The 27,574-nt window shown below is 35.6% G+C and overlaps 1 protein-coding gene and 1 non-coding gene across 4 annotated transcripts; one reads left to right on the plus strand and one right to left on the minus strand.

Moving 5' to 3' along the window:
- Positions 1-425: 425 nt before the first annotated feature.
- LOC141672323 (uncharacterized) lies at positions 426-6,701 on the minus strand. 3 transcript variants are annotated; one of them, XR_012555455.1, is made up of 4 exons: positions 6,511-6,701; positions 5,109-6,062; positions 1,844-1,991; positions 426-1,754 (listed from the first exon to the last, which is right to left on the minus strand). XR_012555455.1 is itself a non-coding variant. In XM_074478891.1 (2 exons), the coding sequence occupies exons 1-2, from the start codon at positions 6,622-6,624 to the stop codon at positions 5,253-5,255; spliced, it is 924 nt and encodes a 307-aa protein (XP_074334992.1). In that variant the 5' UTR covers positions 6,625-6,701; the 3' UTR covers positions 3,387-5,252. The 3 variants fall into 3 exon arrangements, 1 of the variants encoding a protein (XP_074334992.1); XR_012555454.1 differs by having other exon boundaries at positions 426-1,991; XM_074478891.1 differs by lacking the exons at positions 426-1,754; positions 1,844-1,991 and having other exon boundaries at positions 3,387-6,062.
- Positions 6,702-25,711: 19,010 nt separating this feature from the next.
- Positions 25,712-25,818, plus strand: LOC141675487 (small nucleolar RNA R71). The gene has a single exon (XR_012556137.1). It is a non-coding gene; the product is annotated as a small nucleolar RNA R71 (small nucleolar RNA).
- The last annotated feature ends 1,756 nt before the right edge of the window (positions 25,819-27,574 follow it).

Here is a 27,574-nt window from a genome sequence, read left to right on the forward strand (position 1 = left end):
GCAAATAAATTTACATTAAATCCCCTTTTAAAAGTGGAAACAATTCAATACAATTTCATAATTAATTATGCGAACAAACTGGTACACCATAAATCACACATAAATAATAATAAAACAATATCGAGCTGACAAAAACTATACACATACTTGATTTATTTAACACTTCCACAATTACATATTTAAATAATTCAAAATTACACGAGTCGTTATAATATCTATGTGGCATTACCCTTGTCAGGAATTGCCACATCTCCTTGGGTAGAACAGTCCTGCCAACAAATTTATCCTTTCTGTTTGGCCAAATCATGCACATATTTTGATGTCATTTGAAAAATTGAAATTAATTCATCAACATCAAACGAAACATCAGGCAAAAGATATGTAAAAAACAATTGCAAAAACCTAGTATAGCCTATGACACCATCTTTGTCACTTAACCCAGCTATCGGGAATTACATTATAGTATTGCCATAATTAAAGACATGACCGTATATCAAAGAGTACCCAATTTGAAGAGAAACTAGAGGCAATGCATCAAAATTGGATACCTTATTGAGAAAACCACGACTGATGCAATCAAAATAAAAGTTCCATTATTTTCTCAGCTTGGTCCTGAACAACTCTCTAGCCTTTGTGAGCTCTATATTGTGTCCTATGTTCCTGATGAATTCGAACAATGTGTTTGTAGGAGTCACAACCACAGTTTTATCACCAAAAACTGGAAGATCCATAGCCTTTTGTACCACTTCAATTGTAATCTCATATTCTTTATCATCACGAGTGAACATTATGATTCCTTTCTCAGAATCAATCTTATTCTTTGCAGTAGTCCAAATCCACATAATCTGCTTATACCAAACTTTTGCAGGAGATGTTAAAGAAAAACCAATATCACTGTATTCAAGAAAATCTTGAACCATATGAAAATCAGGGTGAATGTTAGTATGAGAAAATGGTACTTTGTAATTATTAGCAGCAAAAGTACGATCATGAAGCATGTACTTAGTAGAGATAAGCTTGGAAACAGAATCAGTATTCACCATATTTAAGAGTTAGGGTTTCACAAAGAAAATTTGAGTTCGATAGTTTTTGCAGAGTGAAGGAAGAAGGTGAAAATTTTGTGTGTATTATGTATGTGGTGAATATGATTAGTTTTGTGTAAAGCTGATATTGATGTAATTACACAGGAACACAAGTTACACATGGAAATAGCTAATTGGATGGTATTATTAGTAGACCAGATAATGTGTAAAACTAGTTAATTGTGCACGACTTCTAAGGACATTTGTGTGTTACTGCGCCTATAAAATAGTAATTACATTAATACATTATTTTGAATTATAAAAGACTCTCATATTTAGGAACAAAAATCACTTTTAAATATACTGAATTATATCAAATATTAATTGAGAAAAATAGTTGTACAAAATCACAACATACTCACAGTCAGTATTTGAGCTTATCAGGATTCGATCACCTCATCAGGATTGGACTTTTCGGGATTTGTCTTACCTAGTCAGGAGCTCATTGTCCACGTCAGGAATTGACTTACCTTGGCATGACATGGTATGTCAGGATATGACCTTTCTTTGTCAGAATCTGATTAATTCAATCAGGATTTGACTGGTTACTTCTTTTCATAGCTGAACATTCCAAGTTCATGTATGAGCTTTACAAAGGTTGCTTCTGGTAATGGCTTGGTAAAGATGCCAGCTACTTGTTGATCAGTTGGAGCAAAATGAAGCTCAATTGCTCTGATATTTCAACTTTTAGGAACCAAACTGAACTAACCGAATTCTCGCATCAAAATAATTGCATTGTTATCAAATAAATGGTACATTACCGTTCTCTGTTAGTTGTTATAGTAATTCCTATTCATCTATCTCTTCCAAATATTTTATAATCTTCTTCTCAACTTCATTCCAATCCCATCTCTTGTAATTCTCTGCATATATTCCTCAACCGTCTCTTCAGTTCTTATACAAGCTCAACTACAATAACAAAATAACATACATGAAATTAAATAAATAATTGATATGGCTACTCTTGAACAAGAAATTTCACATTTATACGAGGACGACACATCAATCACTGATGAAGACAATGATAACAACGAAGAAGAGAGCTTAGAACCAGCTTCCATGAGCAGAAGGGCTACGTGCAGTCGTGGTAAAATATGGTTTCTAGGTAAAGTTTTGGACCCAAGGGCCTCATGGATTCAAGAAAGGAACCGAGTGTTCCTTTTGGTGTACGCCACTGGTTTATTTTGTGGATCCACTCTTCTTCTATGCACTCTCCACAAGTGAAGCTTGTGTGTGCCTGTTTATGGACGGTTATTTTTCCATCACCATCACTGCTCTCCGATGCATGACGGATTCATTACACTTATGAAATGTGTGGTTGCGATTGAAGATAAATAAATGGCCTCACGCTGTCATTGCTGATGAAAGAAGCCGTCCACAAGATACTAGATCACGCACCGTGGCGATGCGCTACTTGAAGTTAATCTCTTTGTCATCCTACCTATTTCTCAGGTTCCATCTTACTATTTGTTTATTAATTTATTATATTAGGTTGCTAAGTAATTAAGTTGTTCAAATCTAAATTCTCAATTTGTTGGTATGATAAATATGGTGAAATGTGATGGTCACTATTTTGTACACTAGCAAGACGGTTGAAGAGGATGAATTCGGGCTTCGAGATTCTCGGCGCCCGAGTACCTTCATGTCCATTAGTCGTTTTCGTGATAACAATGATCGTTAGATTTTAGGTCATATAGATGAGAACTGGTATATGTAATATTAAAAAAAGGCATTCACTACTATAATATGTTCGAGGTTCGAATTTCGTATACAATATATTGTAACTAAATATTTATATTATTTATTTTCAAGTTATAAGTGAAGTATTATAATATATATCAAAACATAAATATACAAATACTAAAATTATTGGATGCACGGATTATAAAAAAGTCATATGATCGAAAGAAAATCGAATTCAAGATCTAACAAATTTTTATATCATTTAATCAGGTGTTATGAGCAAAGTTTACTTGAATCAAACATTCGCAACATGTTTTAGATCGAAAGAATTCTCAACTTATATCAATATATTTTCAGTTAACTCACAGTCTATAATACACTTCATTATAATAACTAAATATTATCTGCAAATTTTAAAACCCTTATATAAATATAATACTTCCTCTATCCCATTTATTTTTACCACATTTGCTATTGTGTCTGTCCAAACGTCAAAATTGTTATTCACATTCTCTTAATATGATAATTTAAGTGTTAAATAATTTAAAAGTTAATATAATTTTTTTTGTGGATATAGGTTTGTTCATAAAAAATAGGAAATCTGTTTGGTGACAAAATAAATGGAATGGCGTAAATAATATTTGGTTCATCTAAATTGTATATTGACCAGACATCATAATTAAATCAAACTTTAATTAGTTCCAATAATGCTTAATTATGTTATGTACATGGTTCATGTTATCTGTTTAATCATATAATTCCATTTATTTTCTGATGGTTGTTTAATTAGCTAATTTTTCATGTGTATCCATTGGAAAAAATACAACGGACTGCGCAATGCGCTATGTATCGTTTCACATTTTATCTGATACCATTAATTTTCTTATTATCTTTAAGATTTCAATTTTCAGTAAATGTAATGTGTCTTGCAATATAACAAAATATAAGTAATTAAAAAAAAACTTTTACATTCCGCAGTAAATTGATATATTTATATCTTTTAATTACAGTTATTCATATAGCTCTCATAAGCTACTATTCATATTGTTATCATTTATTGCTCCAATGTCCAATTATTTATTAAACTAAATTAACGTGTTCGAACTATTTTTCTTGATAGTGTGATTTCAAAAAAATCCATTAATTTTGAGTTGAGTTCATGTGTCTTTATTTTACAATTTCACTTATCTCTAACTTCTCTGTTTTACAGTGCACATGTAAGAGACACAGCATTCACACAATGATTGCATATGATAATCTCCTCATTACTTGAGTTGAATAACATACATTTTTTTTGTGTTAACGTGGGAAGTGGCATTTATCACTCTTATGATGCTAGTTGAATATTGTGGCAAAGTGTTGTTAACATTAATAGTTAAAAGTTTTTATATAATCAATCTAATGTATCATGCATATCTATTTAAAAAATAATAATGAATCGTGTAATGTGTTGCATTTTGTTTACCCTTTCACCAACAACTTAGTTCACCACCAACTTAGAAAGAGGACCCAAGTTACCACTTGAAATCTGTATCTTTCGTAATCCATATTCGTAAAATGGGAAACAAAATATAGCACATTGCGATCCATTTATATCTTTTTTTCAAATAAATACACATGATAAATTAGCTAATTATATAAAAATATAAACTACTAATGTAGACAATACTTTGCCAAAATATTGAAATCGCACCGTAACAGTGATAAATGCAGGTTCCACCACCAACACACAACAAATGCATTTAACTCAACTTAAGTAGTGAGAGGATTAACAAATGCAATCATAGTGTGATGTTGTGTCTTGTAAATTTGCACCCTAAAACAGAAAGTTAGACATAAATGAAATTGTAAAGTACAGACACATTAACTCACTCAACATAAATGGACATCCTTGAAATCAAACTACCACGAAATATAATTCAAACATTAAATTACGTTTAAAAATAATTGGACAATTGAGTAGCATATGATAATTATATGAATAGTAGTATATGAGAACTATATGAATAACTATAATTAAAAGATACACATATAACAATTTACTACGAATTTTAAAAGATTTTCTTTTAAAATTACTTAAATTTTGATATTTTGCAAGACACGGGACATTTACTGAAAATTGACATATTAAAGATTATAATAGAGTTTTATAATATCAGGTAAAATGGGAAACTAAACATAGCGCATTGCGCGGTCCATTGTATATTTTTTTTTTCAAATGGATACAAATAATAAATTAGATAATTAAACAACCATCAGATAAGAATTACAACTATATGATAAAATAAAAAACATGAAGCATGTATCCAACATAATTAACCATAAATTTTAAAAGAGATGTACCTTCTTTGGGCTGCCTAAAGGCTTTCATCTAAGTTTTCTATTGTTTCGCCTCACAGCCATTTTGGCAGGTCTTTCAGTACCTCCTATTCCATCAACAGTCGAGAATGTCGTGCCCACGCCAACACCATTAACCGGAACATTCTTTCATGGCCTACCCCTAGGCCTAGAAACAGTACCCTTCCTTGGTCGCCCTCTTGGTCTCTGTCCTATAACCAACTCTGTTGTTGTGGACTTCGCGGGCCTTTCACGTCCCTTCTTAATGCCACCAACATTTCCCACCAAACCAGATTCCGCACCAAGCTTCTTTAGCGGACGCCCCCTTCCTCTCTTCTCCAATATCGACCCCCCATTTCCAACTCCAACCATTCCATTATTAACCTTAGGAGGCCTCCCTGGCCTCCTACCAACCGAAATTGGCTCAGCCCCTACAATCGTCTCAGACACTACAATCGGTTCAGCTGCCACAATTGGCTCACCAACAACCATTGCAGCGTGCGACTTACGTGGCCTTCCCGGCCTCCTCTTAACCACCATCCCTCCATCAACCGCCTCACCAATGGGAACCACATTCGACACTGCCCCAATCGGATCAAAAGGAACAACATTTCCCACAATCCCCGAATTCCCAATCACCCCAACAGAAACCGGTGGAGCCTCCAAATCACCAACCCCACCACTGCCATTTGCCTGAACCTTCCTTGGCCTACCCCGCCCTCTTTTTGACCCAACCGAAACTTCACCAACACTCTCAATAACATATTCAACTCCAGGAAGCATATAGGAATGCTTATTCATAACAAGCCTCCCTTCATTCCTCATCTTTTTGAGGTGATAAGTCAACAAAGTAGCATGACTCGGTGATAAATTCTTATTCGTGTTCTCGATAAACTTATCAATAGCTTGTCTGCTTGAGCCATCCTTCTCCTTCAAAGCTAAAATTGCAGTTGTAATCATCTGTATATACACACATAAAAAAACAAAATTAAAACATAAAAACTATTTATCAAAATTCAAGTTAATTATACAATTGCTGCTGTAAATTGTAATCATCTATATAAACATGTAAAAAAAAGCAAAATTAAAATCCAATAACTTTTTATCAAAATTCAAGTTAATTATACAATTGCGGCAGTACTCATCTCTCCCCCTCTATCCCTCTCTCTCCGCTCTTTCCCTCTCTCGCTATCTCTCTTCTTTTCAATCTATCTCCCTCTCTCTCTCTCATCAACTATAATGACACAAACTTTACATCCAAAAAAAAATTAACCCACAACCAACCACCCTTTTCACTCTAAATTACAAATCCACGGCTAAAATCACAAACATAAACCCAAAAACATCATAAAAATCCAATTTTTATCAACAAAAACCAAAATAAACTATAAAATAAAATCTTTTTTACCTCATCATAAGGTGGGTTGTTGTTAACCTGAGCAGCACTGTTTTCAACGGCCACGTCAGAGACTTGAACGTCCGGCTGGGTCACCACCGGCGGTAGATCTGAGTGAGCTTTCATAGCAGTGACAAAAAAGAAAATAATTTAAAAACAAAATAAAACTATAGATTTAAAATATAGATGTGAATAAGCAATGCAGATAAAGGAAAAGTTTAATTATATTTATAGATACAAAGATGTAAGTAGGTGTAATTTAGGTGAGGCGGGTGTTAGTTACAGGCATATAACTTATGTTTATTTTTGGTTATATATAAATTTATTTTGTCATATATATTTGACTTTTTTTTATAGATTTCGAAAATCCAAATTAGCTAGCTTGAGTTATCGATTTGTAATTTATCGGACAATTATTTAAAAAATTAATTGTATTTATAGATACAAAGATATATGCGAGTGTAATTTAGGTGAGGTGAGTGTTAGTTACTTGCATGTGACTTATGTTGATTTTTTGCTATATATAAATTTATTTTGTTATATATATTTGACTTTTCTGACAACCTTCGAAAATTCTTATGAATTACCTTGAGCTACCGATTTGTAATTTATCGGATAATTATTAAAAAAATTAATTATATTTATAAACAAAGATGTATGTACGTGGATGTAATTTAGGTGAGGTGGGTGTTAGTTACATTCATGTAACTTATGTTTATTTTTGGTTATATATAAATTTATTTTGTTATATTTATTTGAATTTTTTTGACATACTTCGAAAATTTTAATTAATTTATTGAGTTATAGATTTGTAATTTATCGGATAATTATTGAAAATTTTAATTGTATTTATAGATACAAAGATATATGTGGGTGTAATTTAGGTGAGGTGGGTGTTAGTTACATGTAACTTATGTTTATTTTTGGCAATATATAAATTTATTTTGTCATATATATTTGACTTTTTTGACAGATTTCGGAAATCCTAATTATTTCGGTTGAGCTATCGATTTGTTATTTATCGGAAAATTATTAAAAAAATTAATTGTATTTAAAGATACAAAAATGTATATGGATGTAATTTAGGTGAGGTGGGTGTTAATTACATGCATGTAACTTCTGTTTATTTTTGTCTATATATGAATTTATTTTGTCATATATATTTGACTTTTTTGTCATACTTCAAAAAATTTTATTATTTTATTGAGATAGCGATTTGTAATTTATCAGATAATTATTGAAAAATTTAATTGTATTTATAAATACAAAGATGTATGTGGTTGTAATTTAGGTGAGGTGGGTGTTAGTTACATGCATGTAACTTATGTTTATCTTTGGCTATATATAAATTTATTTTGCCAAATATATTTGACTTTTTTGACAGATTTCGGAAATCCTAATTAATAAGGTTGAGCTACCGATTTGTAATTTATCAGATAATAATTAAAAAAAATTAATATTATTTATAGATACAAAAATGTATGTTGATGTAATTTAGGTGAGGTGGGTGTTAGTTACATGCATGTAACTTATGTTTATTTTTGGCCATATAAAAATTTATTTTGTTATATATATTTGACTTTTTAGTAGATAACATAACAATTAATGATAATATACTTATAAAATCTATTTATCTATTACTATTATATATTAAATCAGAACACAAGGGAAAAAATTGTATTTTAATAGTCGTCAATTATCAATTACCCTTTTTTATCCATTAATTATATAAAAAAGATAATAAAAATATAATTTAGAAAATATTAGTATGTTTGGGAATCGAACTCAATACCTTGAACTTAAGAATGATACCCTGAACCACTTATGTTAGACATTCAGTTTTAATAGAAAAAGAATTCATTATCATTCGCAAGTACCCTACATGCTATTAATTTCCTGTTTACTCTTCTTATAATTTATTTGGTAAGGGATAAAATTTGTCTACGCTAGTGTTTAATTATATCTGTAGCTATTTTGTTTCAAATTTAAACATAATGGAGAATACCTCCTCAAAAAATAAGTAAATACATAAAATATTATAAAATAGTTAAATTATATCAATATCTTTTATAACAAAGATTTATTTAATGAAATTAATTAAGTATATAATGATGCAAATATTATATCCTACTAAATAATAAATTACATCGTCTATCATATTCAATAAGGAACTACATGTTCTTTTTTGAAAATAAAATAGTGTGAATTAAGGTTGTTTGGGTTGAATATATTTTATAATCAAATTAACAAAGATGAAATTTGAGTTTTTGGCTACATATTAATGATGCCTTAAATAATTAGATAATTTATATGCATAATCAAATTAATATGTATAGTTAAGTTAAAATTGTGATAATATATAAAAAAATGGATCAAAACGTACAGTTGAATTAACATAAATCTGCATGAATAAGGCTATACACACTTACACCATACAATTAAAATGTATAATATCTTTTGAAGAAGTTTTGTATCATATTACTGGAAACCGTAGTTAGGATCGATTATTAGATTACATGCTCAATCTAATTCAAAATATTCAATTATAGAATCATTTCAAATATATATAAAACAAATATAGAAGTGTTGAAGTTATTTTGAATTTCGAGGAATTAAATCAATAATTTACTATTAATTAATATATAAAATCTTAAAATTGGTATAGTTTTTTTTAGAAGAAGAAAAGACTGGTATAGTTATAATTGAGTTGAGATTTTTTAACATGATGTAGTCATACCAACTTTTTATTTACTTTTATAAGTTAAAAATCATTTTTTAGAAAATATGGAATCATTTATTATAAAAACTTTTTAAACAAATTTGTAACAAAAAATTAAACTAAGTTTGTGGGCTCTAAGCGACCAGAAGTGTAGAGGCATTGCCTGAGTTTCGTATGTGTGTTTCTGGGCTCGACGAGGACGGCCATCCAATCAGAGGGGGTGTTTAACATTCGAAATCGATAAGACTATGAGTATTCGGGGTCTTTGTAGATATAAGTCAACAATTAATGTGAATCAAATTGCTATCTTTTTCGGAATGAATTATGATGGATTATTGGGTCTGGTTTATGCATTTGGTTTTAGGTTTGGATGTTATATGTCATATCTTACTTATTTAAAATAATGTTTAAATAAATTCTAGATCATATTGACTGTCTATTAATAATTACATACAATATATAGTTCAATAATAAGATGACATTATAAAAAAAATGTAAACACTAAAAAAAATATTAAATCAATAGTAAGAAAAATATGAAACTTCGATTTTTTTTTGAAATGATTATAAATGAGATTTAGTCTCTTTATATGTTATAAGTTACATATTACATAATTAGATATAAGATTGTATTATAATTAAGATTGTGGATACTATACATTAATATATTAAAATGAAAAAATTTAAAGGTTCTAGTATAAGATGAAAATTTTAATTTAATATTCAAAATTGTATATTATTACAAAAGATATAACAATCTATTAGTAAAATTCGAGAAGTAGTAAAATTAGTTGATTTTGAAAATACAGCTTATTAAAATAAAGCAAAAGATTCTATATACAAATTAGTTGAATGGTTGGTCAAAATACGCCTTTTTGAAAAAAGGATTATATGTGATGTATATTATACGATTTATAGTTGTGTCTCACAAAATACATCTGAGTCTTGCATGTTATATAACTTGTGGAACTTGTATAATAGAAGACAAAAATATAGATTAGTTTGTATAAGTGTTCGTGCAACAAAGCGTAAAAATCGAATTTAGGATAGTAGATAGTATTTAACGACGAGCGATAATAATATTTCATAGTATATTAAAGAATTTTAGAATTTAGGATAATATGAAAAAAAATAATTTTTAAGTGTATATTAAAAGTTCATTAATGTGAAAGTTGAGTTACTGATGTTTGCTCGCACAACCAGTTTTAGTCTTGATCAATTTAACATATACAGTGAAATCTCGATCATCTTTTAAAGTTTTTTTCATATAATATGAAAAAAAAAAGTAAATTAAAATTTGTAAATAAATTTTAGAAAAACCTTAGGATAAAGGCCTGGATCTTGTGCATATACAAAGCTCTTTACAGTAAGAGTGGTGTTAGATGTACCAAAATGAATACCAAAATAAATCCAAAAAAATATATGGCATGTTTTAATTGGTGGAATTCATATTAACACACATGAGTCTATTTCATTTAAGAGAAAATAACCAATAGAAAAGTGACATCTTATTTTTTGGAAAAAAATTGGTAAAATATTTTTGGACATCCAGAATTACTCTTATAGTAATAACACTCATTTCAATGGTTGGTCTATCAATTCACTCCCGTTAGAGAAATACTTATGTAAATGAAGTTATAATTGATTAAAAATGAATGTGTTTCTTGTCTAAGGACAGGTAAGACATATGAGCAATTTCAACTTATGATGATGGAAACACGAAAAATATGTTCAAGCCTCCATGAAGAATAAGATGTCAAAGGACTTCCAGTGTCAGTGAAATGATTTGATTTGAAGTATTAAAGATCAGGGGTTCAGTATTTGAAGCAGTGAATAATAAACCAAGATGTATCAGTTCAGGATTGTCAAGGAAATTGAATTAAATCAGTTCATGTTAGTTGTTTGTGAACCATACCAGTGCACCAAGCATAAGCATATAAGAAAGGATTTAATTCAGTTATATAGAAGAAATGTTCTTGATACAGTTATTGGAGATAGAAAAGCAAAATTTGCTAAGTTAATATATGTAATAGTGGTCGCAAGAAAGAAATTATACTAGGGCATTGCACTGTGGTCGCAAGACAGAAATTATACTAAGGCATTGCACTGTGGTCGCAAGTCAGGAAGTGTTGCAAGAAAATGGCTAAGGAGAATCACATTCATTGTGGTTGCTAGTAAGGAAAAAGGTTCTAAGGCAACTTACTTTCACTGTGGTCGCAAGTCAGCATTTAAAGAACTTCTGTCACACTGTGGTCGACATTAACCAGTCAGAGAAAATGTCAAAGGTAACCCTATTACCTTGTGGTCGCAAGTAAGAAGAAAGGAAAAACATGAAAGTATCCTGTAGTCGCCAGTAAATCACTTGGTGATTTCATTGAAAATCATAAGCAAATATATTATATTGTGTGGACATAAATATGCCACATGTCCAATTCTTTTGAAGACTACAAAAGCAGTAGAGTAAATTTATATTCACTTGGTTATCTTCCTCAGCAACTATATTGTTTTTACAAGAGCTTTATTAAAGACCTCATTTATTAAGCTTGTAAACACAACGTTGTGCTGTCAAATTTATTGTAGCTAATCATTTGTTTGATTAGATTGTAACAACCTCAAGATTTATATTAATAAAATGATATATTCCTCGAATTATTTTGTGTGTATTTTGATTCCGTATATATAACGAAGTACTTGAAACGAATTGAAAAAGATTGTAGGTATTGTATTCAACCCCCCTTCTACGATACTTTGGGACTAACAATTGGTATTAGAGCTTGTTCATTGACATACAAAACAAGATTCGGTGAAAGAAACAAGTTCTTGAAAAATTTCTTGAAATTTTTAAATTTCAAAAATTGTCATTTCTTGAAATTTTTGAATTTTAAATAATTTGATTCCGCCAAGATGATGAACAACCAAATAATTGGAAGTATCAAGGTTCCCCCCATTTGACATATATAATTACAACCTTTGGAATAAAAATATGATGTTATTTATGAATAAGGAATTAAAATACCAATTTCTAATATAAAGACGTCTAATTTATATATTCTACGGAATTATATTGCTTAACCACTGATAAATTATGCAGAGTATCCATCTTCTACATATTTAAATATCAGCAATCCTTATTCTTCGAATCCATTATATATTGGGATATTACTGAATGGCCCTTAAGTTCCGATGGAAGTAGTTGTTGAATCCACTACTGTAACTGGTGCAAGAATTCCTTCCTCATCTACTCCCAGGGATCCGTCTAAATATACGGAGACTGACAAGGAGTTGATAAATCTTGACACAGGCCTTCAACTCATAATAGTGGAATCGACCAATAATGATATGAGTCATCAACTTCAAGGAAGTAATCATGCAAAAGATATGTGGGAAACCATTGAGCTGTTGATGGAAGGTACAGAAGAAGTCAAAGAGAACCAGATGGATATTCTGACGACTCAGTATAAAGCGTTTAAACTTCAACCCGTAGAAACACTGTATTTACTCTTTGAGAGATATACAAGACTGTTAAATGAACTAAAGCTTCAAGGGAAAGTTTATCCTATACGAGAGTCTAACATGAAGTTTTTGCTGACTCTACCAGTTCATTTGGAACAAAAGAACACATCAATCAGGGAAAGAGCTTATTTTATTACCATGTCCCTGGATGTGATTTATGGAAAGCTAAGAAACCATGAATTGGAACAAAAAGCAGAGAGATATAATCTATGGCCCTGGTTCTGTTGACAGTAAGAGTACGACACTTACAAAAACCACTGCACTTGTTGTTCGTGAACCTGAAACTCAAGAAGTCAAGGTTGCACCCTCCTCAACAATCAAGGAAATTATTGTAGCTGAAATTGCTCATGGTGAGCCGGAGGATGAAAGTGAGTTTATATTCAGGAAGAACTTGAAGAGTTGGAGGATAAATCTATGGCATACATGGCTGCAAAATTTAGTCATGTTAGATTCAGAAGAAAACCCCACTACAAGTCAAGGGGTTCATCTGGGAGATTTCAGAAAGGAAGCTACTCGTCAGGGTCAAGCTCTAGAGGAGGACACAATTCAAACTGGGTAGACAAGAGCAAAACAAGATATTTTACAACTGTAATGAGTTGGGGCACTTTGCATCTGATTGTAGAAAGCCCAATGCAACAAAAGGAAAAGATTACTATGAAAAGAAAGAAATCTATGAAGATCTGAAGGGGCAGAATGAGAAGCTGAAATAGAAGCTGAATGCTTATGTGGTCAAGGAAAAGGGAAGAATATACATTGCTGAAGGAAAAAGCTGGGATGATATTGATTCAGATGAAGGGAAAGAGTATGTGAATCTAGCTCTTATGGAAGACTCTGCAGAGGAATCACCACAATCATCTCAGGTTCCTGAATTTACCACTATTGATATATCTGTATTTGGATACAAATCTAATGTGCATGAACTTACTTTAGAATTGTATAATGTTCATACAAGCATGCTTGCATATAAACTTGAAAATGATAAGTTAGTTCTTAGAGCTGAGAGTTTGACCTCTAGAAATGAAGAACTAGAATTGCTTTTAGTTGGCTTATAAGACCTTAAGAAAAAGAATGAATACTTAGATAATAAGGTTAAGTGCAACACAGACATGGAATCCATTCTTAGAACCCAAATTGCTGATTTTGAAAAGAAGTTACAGGCGTTTAAGAATGCAGTTTTGACTCAGAAGGAGATAATAGATAGTCAAAGATTTAAATCTAAGACTTCAATAGGACTTGACTATTCTAATCTATCCAGTAAGAAACATAGTGGTGCATCAGAGATAAACGCGTTTGTCTTAGAAAATGTACCATATGTTATTAAGGATGTTGTATCTCTGTTGTTCACTGAGTTTATTTCAGAACCTTTGGATGAAGTAAGTTTGCAAATCAATGAGGAATTGATTGTTGAGGACAGAAAGAAAGAGAAGGTATAGGAATCCCCTAAGACTCCTAAGGCTCCATCTAGTAAGGCTAAACCCAAAGCTGACCTAGGTAATAAGGTGGATAAGAAAGGACCAGACACACTAAAGAAACCAGACACCATAGATGACCTTAAGACTGGTGATAATGTTAAGGTTAAGGCTAAGAAGAACATGAATGGTAAGGTAGGTGTAAATAAGAAATATAATTTTGCATCTTCCTCATCTGCATCTAGAAAGTTATGTAATAATTACAATTCTAACACACATCTTACACATGCATGCACAAAAACTAAAATAGAATTTGTTACATCTTCTAGTGTTCCTCTAATGCCTAACATGCCTAGTTTTCATGAGCCTTATGGCGTAGTTGGTCGTATGTCATGTGCATTTGTTACCATGTCTTAGTATTTTAAATCTTTTCATGCAACTGCTAGAACTTGCACTGACACTAAGACAAGAATGAGTAATGAGCACAAACATGCAAAGACTGTAGCACCGCATGTCTCTAAGTCTAACAACTCTATTGAGACTAGCACTGAGAAGGAGTCAGTCAAAATGAAAACTAAGCTTGTTAAGGTTTCATTTGTTGATTCTGTTTCTACCCCTAAACCTTCAGGTACCAAGAAAACATGGGTACCAAAGTCTTCTTAATCAATCTATGTATGCGGGGTAAGGTTTGAAAGGAAAAGATCATGTGGATTTTGGACAACGGGTGTTCTAGGCACATAGCGTTAGTCAGTTTTGTGACAAAGGATACAATGTTGACTTAGACCAGAAAGATGTTTGATCACACACAGGAAAAATGAGAAGCTTTCTTTATAGGGAGCAAGAAAAGGTAATATGTTCGTAGCTGACTTGAAGTCTACATGTGATGGAGTAATGAGGTGTTTCTACATCAAAGCTTCATTAGAACAAAGTTGGATATGGCACAAGAAGCTCTCGTACTTGAACTTCAAAACAATGAACTCTTTGGTTAAGAGGGAATTGGTGAGAGGACTACCACATATGGACTTCTGTCAAGGACTCTATGAAGCATATGAAAAAGGGAAGTCAAAGAAAGCGTCACACCGAAGCAAAGAAATGACAAGCATAGCTGAACCTCTTCAGTTAATTCACATGGATTTATTTGGTCCAATGAATGTGTTGTCGCTATCAAGGAAAATATATGCGTTAGTGATAGTCGATGATTACTCCAAGTACACATGGGTATTGTTCTTACAATCAAAGGATGAAGCACCATAGATGATAGTTGATCACATAAAAAAGATTAAGTTGGAAGTGAAACTACCTATCAGAAAGATCAGATTAGACAATGGAACAGAGTTCAAAAATGCATTTCTTAATGAATTATGTACAGAGAAAGGTATTTCGAGATAGTATTCAGCACCAAGAACTCCACAACAAAATGGAGTAGTAATAAGAAAGAATCGTACCTTGGTTGCTGCAGCAAGGACTATGCTAAGTGAATCAAGACTTCCTACCTACTTCTGGGATGAAGCTGTCAACACAGCATGTTACACTCAAAATCGTACCCTGATTAATAAAGATCATGACAAGACTCCTTATGAGATTATGGCTAACAAGAAACCAACACTGAAATACTTTCATGTGTTTGGGGCTAAATGTTTTGTGCTTAAAGAAGGAAATGAGCATTTGGGAAGTTTAATGCTAAAGCACAAGAAGGCATATCTCTTGGCTACTCTCTGGAATCTAAAGCTTACAAGGTTTATATGATTACTGATCAGAAGGTGATTGAAAGTCTTAATGTAACATTCGATGACACCAAGTTAGCAAGCTTGCAAAGAGAAAAGGATTCTGGATCTCTGGAATTTGAAAATCTTTCAGATGATCCTTTGGATGAAAAAGAACCTGAGATTACTCATGTTATACCTACAGTACATGGCAATGATGATTTTGAATCAAGTGGTGGTAATGATGGAAATGGTGGTTATGGTAATCATACAAGAACCCCTACAAGAACTACTACTCAAAGATCAGAATCATCAAGTCATGGTGGCAGCAACTCAGCGGGAGCAGAAAGAGGATCTACAGTTCACACTCAACATCATATTGAACAAGGGTAAACATCAAGATCTTATCTGCCTAGAAAAAGAGTTTAGAACAGAGATTATCCCTTTGAACTGATCATTGGTGATCCTGACACGGGAGTGAGAACTAGACATGCAACACAGAATGAATGTCACTTTTCAAGGTTTCTCTCAGAAATGGAACCTAAGAAAGTGGATGAGGCACTTGAAGATCCAGATTGGGTTATTGTTATGCAAGAAGAACTCAACCAGTTTGAGAGGCAGAAGGTATGGAGGCTGGTACCCTGACCAAAAGACAAGTCAGTAATTGGCACCAAGTGAGTATTAAGAAATAAGTTAGATGAAGATGGAATTGTAACGAGAAACAAGGCCAGAATGGTAGCTAAAGGTTACTCTCAAGAAGAGGGTATATATTATGATGAAACCTATGCACCAGTAGCTAAGCTTGAGGCAATCAGGATGTTTCTGGCATTCGCAACACATTCAGACTTCAAAGTTTATCAAATGGATGTGAAGAGTGCATTCCTGAATGGGGAGTGTTAGGGCGAAATCACGCACTAATATTCATGCAAGTATACGCGTTCGCAAGTAATATAGAATACTTTCTAGTTCGTTCCCTCAGAGACTCAGACTAAGTTATTGTCTAATTAAACTCACTCACCAATGTATGATTACTTCTCAGTGTTAAGATAATAACACTTAAAATTGTTGATTAAATATTAACTATAATTAACTACTTAATTAACCACTTAACTAACACTTTAATTTATCAATAATAAAACACTCATGAGATCACAACTTCATTATTACTTTCTTCTATAGCCATAGTTATTACCTTTAGCATGTGACAGTGATGATATTAATCGAATAACACGAAACTGATAAAAGCCAACTTTCATTGTACTAATACCATTCTACCAAGCATCCACAATTAAGATAGAAGTTGAATAGTCATCAATTATGTTGAGTTCCTATATGTCTACAGAAATTGACAACACAACGATTTAAGCACAAGTTATTCCTTTTTGATTATATAGGGCAAATAAAACTGTTAGAGTTACCCACTAATCATGCACAACGTACATGAACCTATGCTAGCATGGCAAGTTCTAAACCTCAAGATCCACCATCGCTTCACAAGAGATTAACCCCCTATCTTATATGTTCGCGACGCACATAAGACGAATACGCACAACCAATACTAGATATCATACAATCATCACATACTAAAGTATTAAACAATTAACTAAAGAATTCCATTATAAATCCGTTGCAACCCCATGATCACGATTAGCCCATAATAGAACTTATCGCCATCATGGGTTCATATGAAATCATGATAACAAACACAAGAAAATAACAACTAAACTGATTATATTAAAACAGAGTACGTCACAAGAGTAAATAAGTCAAAGCAAGAAAACTAGCATCCAACGTTACAACGAAACAAGAATCACAAGAATATATGCTTCCTCTTCGTTGCTGTGTGCTAAATCGGTCTTCTTCCTTATCTCCTTCACTTCTTGCAAAACACAATCTAAAACATAATCTCCTCTTAATACTCTGTGAAAACGTCTCAAATCTACCTATATAGTAGTCCCATAAAACTCAGATTACATAGAAGTGGAAGCCAAACAGAAGTAGAAGTCTAAAATAATATATCTTTTTCCCCGACCCTGCGCGGCCGCTCAGCATTTCTGCGCGGGCGCGCAAGGCTGCTGCGCGGCCGCTCAGCATTGCTGCGCGGGCGCGCAGGACCCATCTGGAAAAATTCCAGGTTTGCTCCGTTTCTTCGCCGTAATCTGCCCGTTCTTTTCCTCTCGCAATGGTGAACACATGCCAAGGCTTATTCTTGATGATTCCTCCTCCGAAATGCAACTAATACCCTGAAATGCATAAACACTAGAAAAATGCATCAAATACACAAAATACTTGATTTCAAGACACCAATTTAAGCCATTTTAAGACGTTCTAAGTGGTATAAAATGCCACTTATCACACCCCCAAACTTAAATCGATGCTTGTCCTCAAGCGTCACATACTCAAAATAAATCAAAATATGCATGAATGCAATCTATATGAAAATGCAACGATCCCCCTTACTACAATTAACCAACCAAATTGTCACGTCTCAACGAATGCAGTTAGACACTAAAGATCAATAAACTCATGCAAACGGACATACAGCCAGAAACGTGGTGTGTGCAAATGCTTAACAGATATGCTTCGGAACTAGACCAATTACTATGACTAGACTATCCTCAAGGCAATCCTACGATTATACAAAGAATAAAAATTCTAGGCACAAAGTGATATACAACACTACAAAAACTTTGGAGCTTACTACGGAATCGTGCTTTTTATTTACAACTCAAATGCTTATTTGACCGTGCAATGAGTGAGGTCCACAAAAGACTTATACAATGGTATCCATGTAACGAGCGTTAGGTTAGCGGATCCCAGACTCTAAAAGCCTTAGGTCACTAGGCACAAAGTCCCCTAAGAACTTAATAACTCGAATACCAAAGAGCCCACTCTTGATCAATTATGCAAAATTTTTTTTTTTTTTTAACTCTGAGCAAGTGTGTTTCGCTCCATCTTGCTCAACCCTAGACTACTCGCATAACATGCGAGCCGGCTACTAGCCATTTGACGCCTAGCCACAACTAGCAACAAATTCCATTTTTACTCCATTTTTTTTTCTTTTTCATGCCTTTACCACTAAGAACCTATTATCAAATTCTAAGCATAATAAATAGATTATCCTCAAAAATAATCAGATCATAACAACAATCTAGCCCTTAAGCATTCTCTAAGACTTAGTGAAAATACAAGTGCTTCTAGCATGCATATCAACCTACACAACTTAATAACACTTTAATGCTATCACTACACTCGCATCAATATCACAATTCAGTCGATAAATCATTGCAAAAGGGATCATGGTATATGCATGAGCTATATGATATGACAAACAAATAAAGCTATATAAAAAAAACTATATGGCAAAAATTATGCAACTATATGAACTAACTATCATGAATATGCAGCTATATGACACACACAAAATAAATATTCCTTAACTACCACCCCCAAACTTAAAATCTTCACTGTCCCCAGTGAAGGTAGTAGAAAGGAACACAGGGTATACCTACTCGGAGTCGTCATCATCATCACCCTCAGTGGGTGGAGTATCAGGCGGCGGGTATGCAGAGTCCTCACCAAAAACTGGCCACTAGATATCAGCTCCAAGGCCTCGAAAAGCAGTCCCTAACGCAAGGGTGAGCTCCTGAGCAAACCTGCTCTGCGTCTCATACATGGCATCCATCCGCCGTGAAAGCCTCCTATACTGGGCATCACCCATCCCAGCACCCTCCTGAGCTCTCGAAGAACTAGCCTCACCACGCCCTGGCCTGGCCATAGTAGCACCTCGTGCTGGATGCCCTCATGGAAGACGATAACCCTGCCCATGCTCCTCAGGCTCACCACCGGTCCACTCCTGCATCCCATTCAGAGTGCCAGAATCTATCGGAGCTGCTGGCAACTGCAACTGCTCATGAGCCGGCCAGTTCACTCCTACTGCTCGACATAGCTTCCTAACCGTGGATGCATAAGGGATGTTCATATGCTTTGCTCCCCTCAAAAACTTCAGAATTCCTTGGTAGATAAACTCACCAAGGTCCACATAGTATTCCTCATTCAGAATTCCCCACAACAACTGTGCTCTCTCAACTGTGACCTCGTGTGCATGTGAAGAAGGCAAAATATTAGCACATATAAATGTATTCCATGCACGGGCATACCTGTTCATGGCGATCGCCGGAAAGTGACGATACTCATTATTGGCTGGACTGCGGTTCCAAACTGTGCCCGGTCGACAGAGAGTCGCACAAATCAAATCCAAGTCAAAGTCCTCAGCAGTCTTTTCATTCCAGTTCTCCTCCTCGGGCTTCCTCTCTCGCTGTCCAATCACACGGCGAATCGCCGCAGGATGATAATCAACCGTCAGCCCACGAACTACAGAAAACCCATTCTTTTTAGCCTTCGCGTTCGCGTAGAACTCGCGAACAACACTCATCGGTACTGCTTCGGGTGACTCACAAAAAGCTATCCACCCCTTCTCTGCAATCATGGGCAACAACTCACCATCCCTCCCTGATGGTAAAAACCCCCTCTCCTTCAGAATCGGCTTCCCCAACAGCCTAGTGTACTCCTCCTCCACAGCTCTGTCAGTTAACCGAGGCCTTGCAGCAGTACCCCTTGATGAATCAGCAGTAGGAACTGTGCTGCTGCTGTCAATAGTGCGTGCTCTCTTGGGTGCCATTGATTTGTGAATAAAAGTGTGTAAGAACTGATTTTTGATGTTTATGAGAGGGTTTAAGTGTAGGAAGTTTGTGGGAGATATGTGGGATAGGTGTATGTATATATAGGGTGTGGAGTAGGTTAAATTAGATTAGGAGTGGGGTTGAGGGATAAAATCATGGGGTAATGGGAAAAGAATTCGTGGGTTTATGGGCTGTAATGGGTTTTTGTATTTTTGTTTTTTTTTTCTGAACTGAAAAAAAATTTCTGGAACTCGACCCCTGCGCGGCCGCTCAGCATTTCTGCGCGGGCGCGAAGAGGGTCTCTGGAAATTTTTTTTTTCAGCCCCTGTTTTCTGATTTTTTTGTGTTTTTGGATAGGTTATTAACTTCTAAGGGTTCCTGTAACAACAATTCATGGGTTGCCTCCCACGCAGCGCTTCTTTTTCGTCATTAGCTTGACGTTCCGTACCTTTCTCACGTAGTCAACAAAATGGCACTAACCACCTCTCGGTTTGCCATGTCCCCATAGTAGTGCTTCAACCGCTGACCGTTAACCTTGAATGCTTGGTCCGAATCATTCTCAAAAATTTCCACCGCTCCGTGTGGAAACACAATTTTGACAATAAAAGGTCCAGACCACCTTGATTTCAACTTCCCAGGAAAAAGTCGGAGCCAAGAGTTGAATAACAGAACTTGTTGCCCTGGCACAAATAACTTAGGATGTAGCTTCCTATCGTGCCACCTCTTCACCTTTTCCTTATACATTTTGTTATTCTCGTACGCTTGAAGTCGAAATTCATCAAGTTCATTAAGCTGAAGCATTCTTTTCTTACCAGCTGCATCTAAATCCAGGTTCAATTTCTTCAATGCCCAGTAGGCCTTATGCTCAAGCTCCGCCGGTAGATGACATCCCTTACCGTACACCAACTGAAACGGTGACATCCCAAGTGGAGTTTTGTATGTTGTTCTGTAAGCCCAAACAGCTTCATCGAGCTTTAAAGACCAAACCTTCCTTGACGAACAAACAACCTTCTCTAGAATGCGCTTTATCTCTCTGTTAGACACTTCCGCTTGACCATTTGTTTGTGGATGATAGGCAGTAGCTATTCGATGATTCACATTATAACGCTGCATCATAGAAGTGAACTTACGGTTGCAAAAATGCGATCCTTCATCACTTATGATTACCCGAGGTGTTCCAAACCTTGTGAAAATTTGCTTATGAAGAAAATTTAGCACCGCCTTTGCATCATTTGTCGGTAAAGCTTTAACTTCGACCCATTTTGAGACATAATCGACTGCCAGCAAGATGTACTGATTATTGCAAGACGAGATAAAAGGCCCCATGAAATCGATTCCCCATACATCAAAGACCTCGACTTCAAGCATCACATTTAATGGCATCTCATCCTTCCTTGACAAATTTCCCACTCTTTGGCAACGATCACACCTTAAAACAAACTGATGAGCATCCTTGAACAAGGTAGGCCAGAAAAAACCTGCTTGCAGAATACGAGCTGCCGTCTTCTCACCTCCATAGTGTCCACCATAAATCGTGGAATGGCAGTCTCGTAATATCCCCTCCGTCTCACAGAACGGGATACATCTCCTGATGATCTGGTCAGCTCTCTGTCTAAACAAATATGGTTCATCCCACATATATCACTTCACCTCATGCAGAAACTTCTTCTTTTGCGCGGATGTCAAATTAGGAGGCATTATATTGCTGACAAGATAGTTTACAATATCTGCAAACCATGGTTCTTCCTCCTGAATTGCAAACAACTGCTCATCCGGAAAAGATTCATTGATTAACGTCCTATCTTGTGAAGTAGAATCGGGTTTCTCCAACCTAGAGAGATGGTCAGCTACTTGATTCTCAGTACCTTTTCTATCTTTGATCTCTAACTCAAATTCTTGAAGTAAAAGTACCCAACGAATGAGTCTCGGCTTCGAATCCTTCTTAGAAACCAGATAGCGAATAGCTGCATGATCCGTGAATACTGTCACTTTCGTACCAAGCAGATAAGATCGAAATTTCTCAAAGCCAAAGACTATAGCCAAAAGCTCCTTCTCAGTAGTGGTGTAGTTCAATTGGGCCCCATTTAAAGTCTTACTCGCATAGTAGACCACATGGAAGAGATTTTTCTTGCGCTGTCCCAGAACTGCACCTACCGCATAGTCACTCGCATCACACATCATCTCAAACGGTTCTGTCCAATCTGGTGCTATAATAACTGGTGCCGTGATCAAACTCTCCTTGAGAGTCTCGAATGCTGCCAAACATTCATCATCAAATTTGAAAGGCACATCTTTCTCGAGTAAATTGCACAATGGCTTAGATATCTTTGAAAAGTCCTTGATGAATCGCCGATAAAAACCCGCATGACCGAGAAAACTACGGATTCCTTTCACCGAATTAGGTGGGGGAAGATTTTCAATGACTCCCACCTTGGCCTTGTCCACCTCCAGACCCTTACTAGAGACCTTATGCCCAAGGATAATGCCTTCGCGCACCATAAAATGACATTTCTCCCAATTAAGCACCAAATTAGTTTCCACGCATCTTTTGAGTACGGCGCGCAGATTATTCAAACATTCATCATATGAGTGTCCAAAGACGGAGAAGTCATCCATGAACACTTCGACATTATTTCCAATCATGTCAGAGAATATAGCCATCATACATCTCTGAAAGGTGGTCGGGGCGCCACATAACCCAAACGAAACTCTACGAAAAGCAAATGTGCCAAATGGACAAGTGAAGGTAGTCTTTTCCTGATCCTCTGGTGCAATACAAATCTGATTATACCCGGAATAACCATCCAGAAGACAAAAATACTCATGTCCCGCCAATCTGTCAAGCATTTGATCAATGAATGGGAGAGGAAAGTGATCCTTTCTTGTGGCTTTGTTCAATTTCCTATAATCCATGCATACTCTCCATCCTGTAACTGTTCGAGTAGGGATGAGCTCATTCTTTTCATTTGCGACCACAGTGATACCTCCTTTCTTAGCTACACATTGCACGGGGCTCACCCACGAGCTGTCAGAAATAGGATAAATGATGCCTGCATCTAGCCATTTCAGAATTTCTTTCTTCACCACCTCCTTCATGATCGGGTTCAGTCTTCGCTGCTGTTCCACAGTTGGCTTACTACCTTCCTCTAACAGAATTTTATGCATACAATATGAAGGACTTATCCCCTTGATGTCTGCTATGGTCCATCCTATAGCCGATTTGAATTCTCTCAAAATCCTTAAGAGCTTGTCTTCCTCACTACCTGAAAGGTCAGCTGAAATAATAACAGGTAACGTAGATGAATCACCTAAAAAGGCATACCTCAAGTGTTCAGGTAGTGGTTTTAGCTCCAAGGTAGGTGCTTCCTCTATTGATGGTTTGAGCTTCCCTTCAGCATTCTTAAGGTCGGAAGTACCAAGAGATTCAAATGGTATGTCGAGCTTTCGCTTCCATGGAGAAGCGTTCAGATATTGTAATTGCTCGTTGCTATCTTCATCATCGCTGTCAAAATCCCCCACTAAGGCCTTTTCCAATGCATCAGACATTAGCATGTGATCGAGTTCCGAAGTAACCGCAGAATCAATCACATCCACTTTTAAGCACTCCTCATCTTCTGTAGGGAATTTCATTGCCTTGAATACGTTGAAGGTCACATCCTGATCTTGGACCCGCATAGTAAGTTCCCCTTTTTGCACATCTATCAACGTACGGCCAGTAGCCAAGAAAGGCCTCCCCAAGATTATGGGAATCTTCTTATCTTCCTCAAAATCCAGAATAACAAAATCTGCAGGAAAGAAGAGCTTATCCACCTTGACGAGCACATCCTCAACTATGCCCCTTGGGTAAGTAATGGAACGGTCAGCCAATTGTAGCGACATGTATGTGGGTTTTGGATCAGGCAGATCCAGCTTTTTAAAGCTCGACAACGGCATCAGATTAATGCTTGCTCCCAAATCACAAAGGCACTTGTCTAAAGTTAGATTGCCAATGGTGCAAGGAATGGTGAAGCTTCCTGGATCTTTCAGTTTTGGTGGTAACTTTTGTTGCAGAACCGCGCTGCATTCTTCCATGAGAACAACGGTTTCAAGGTCATCCAGTTTCACCTTCCTTGAAAGAATAGTCTTCATAAACTTCGCATAACTAGGCATTTGTTCCAGAGCCTCAGCGAAAGGTATATTGATGTGAAGTTTCTTGAACACCTCCAGAAACTTCCCGAACTGTCTATCCAGCTTTTGTTGTTGCAATCTCTTAGGAAAAGGTGGTGGAGGATAGAGCTGTTTCTCCCCTGTATTAGCCTCAGGCAGAGTGTGTTCAACAGTAGTCTTCCTTGGTTCCGCCGCTTTCTACTTTTGCTTAGATTCTTCATCCCTAACTTCAGCTTCGACTTCTTTTGCCTTTTCAGCATCAGCTACTTTTCCAGACCTTAAGGTAATAGCCTTGACTTGCTCTTTAGCTTCCTTCCTGCCTGGTACTTCCGTGTCACTGGGAAGAGTACCAGGTTGACGATTGAGCACTGCATTGGCTAATTGACCGATTTGATTTTCCAAGGTCTTGATAGAAACCGCCTGACTCTTGCATAACAGCTTAAGTTCCTCAAAATCAGCACTAGTAGGTGCAGCTGCACTTCCCTGTTGAGGATATGATTGCCTTGTAGCATACTGCTGTGGCTGCTGGAATCCAGGTGGGTTAAACTGTTTACTCACTCCTTGCTGATATGGTGGCTGAATAGCATTCTGATTATTCCCCCAGCTGAAATTTGGATGATTTCTGTTATTAGGATGATAGGTCGCTGGCACAGGCTGCTGTTGTCGCTGATAATTATTCACATACTGAACAGATTCGTTGACAAGAGAACACTGATCCGTAGCATGAGAACCTGCACAAAGCTCACAAACCATAGCTATTTGATTAACTCCATACGTAGCCAAAGAATCAACCTTCATTGATAGCGCTTGGAGCTGGGCTGCAATAGCAGTGGCTGCATCAACTTCCAGAATACCTGCTACCTTGCCTGACGTCATCCTCTGAGTTGGGTTTTGATGCTCATTTGCAGCCATCGTCTCGATAAGATTATACGCCTCAGTATAGCTTTTAGCCCATAAGGCGCCTCCAGCTGCTGCATCGAGCATGGGCCGAGATTGGGCCCCCAAACCATTATAAAAACCAGTGATTACCATCCAATCCGGCATTCCATGATGTGGACATTTTCTCAACATTTCCTTGTAGCGTTCCCAAGCCTCGCACATAGATTCTGTAGGTTGCTGCGCAAATTGAGTAAGAGCACTCCTCATAGCAGCAGTCTTTGCCATTGGATAAAACTTCACCAGAAACTTTTGCGCAAGATCTTGCCACGTAGTGATTGACCCAGCTGGTTCAGAATGTAACCAGTCTTTAGCTTTATCCCTCAGTGAGAATGGGAAAAGCCTCAACTTGATAGCCTCATCAGTCACGCCATTATACTTAAAAGTGCTGCAGATCTCGACAAAATTCCTTATGTGCATGTTGGGATCTTCAGTTGCCGCTCCTCCAAAAGAAACAGAATTCTGTACCATCTGAATAGTGCCCGGCTTGATTTCAAAGGTGTTAACTTGAATAGCCGGATGAAGGATGCTTGACTGAATGTCATCAATTTTAGGCCGAGAAAAATCCATAAGAGCTGGATCAGCTTGAACAATACGATCTCCCATGTTTACTGGTTCTTTCTGCTCAGTTACTGAATCCGAATCCTCAAAATCTAACTTCTCCGGTGTATCAAGAACTTCGTCTTTCTCCTCAGCTGTATCTAAGGTCCTCTTGCGAGTACGAGAATGAGTTTGCATAAACGCTTGCTAAAGTACCTGAAACACAACCGAAAAGAGTAATTAACTACTACGTCCTAATCACTGAGTCCTAATGACCAATGATGGTAAGTACATAAACTAAACAAATACGCCGAGTCCCCGGCAGCGGCGCCAAAAACTTGTTAGGGTGAAATCACGCACTAATATTCACGCAAGTATACGCGTTCGCAAGTAATATAGAATACTTTCTAGTTCGTTCCCTCAGAGACTCAGACTAAGTTATTGTCTAATTAAACTCACTCACCAATGTATGATTACTTCTCAATGTTAAGATAATAACACTTAAAATTGTTGATTAAATATTAACTATAATTAACTACTTAATTAACCACTTAACTAACACTTTAATTTATCAATAATAAAACACTCATGAGATAACAACTTCATTATTACTTTCTTCTATAGCCATAGTTATTACCTTTAGCATGTGACAGTGATGATATTAATCGAATAACACGAAACTGATAAAAGCCAACTTTCATTGTACTAATACCATTCTACCAAGCATCCACAATTAAGATAGAAGCTGAATAGTCATCAATTATGTTGAGTTCCTATATGTCTACAGAAATTGACAACACAACGATTTAAGCACAAGTTATTCCTTTTTGATTACATAGGGCAAATAAAACTGTTAGAGTTACCCACTAATCATGCACAACGTACATGAACCTATGCTAGCATGGCAAGTTCTAAACCTCAAGATCCACCGTCGCTTCACAAGAGATTAACCCCCTATCTTATATGTTCGCGACGCACATAAGACGAATACGCACAACCAATACTACATATCATACAATCATCACATACTAAAGTATTAAACAATTAACTAAAGAATTCCATTATAAATCCGTTGCAACCCCATGATCACGATTAGCCCATAATAGAACTTATCGCCATCATGGGTTCATATGAAATCATGATAACAAACACAAGAAAATAACAACTAAACTGATTATATTAAAACAGAGTACGTCACAAGAGTAAATAAGTCAAAGCAAGAAAACTAGCATCCAACATTACAACGAAACAAGAATCACAAGAATATATGCTTCCTCTTCGTTGCTGTGTGCTAAATCGGTCTTCTTCCTTATCTCCTTCACTTCTTGCAAAACACAATCTAAAACAAAATCTCCTCTTAATACTCTGTGAAAACGTCTCAAATCTACCTATATAGTAGTCCCATAAAACTCAGATTACATAGAAGTGG

The sequence above is a fragment of the Apium graveolens genome, chromosome 7 (assembly GCF_009905375.1).
Source record: "Apium graveolens cultivar Ventura chromosome 7, ASM990537v1, whole genome shotgun sequence".
NCBI lineage: Eukaryota > Viridiplantae > Streptophyta > Magnoliopsida > Apiales > Apiaceae > Apium > Apium graveolens.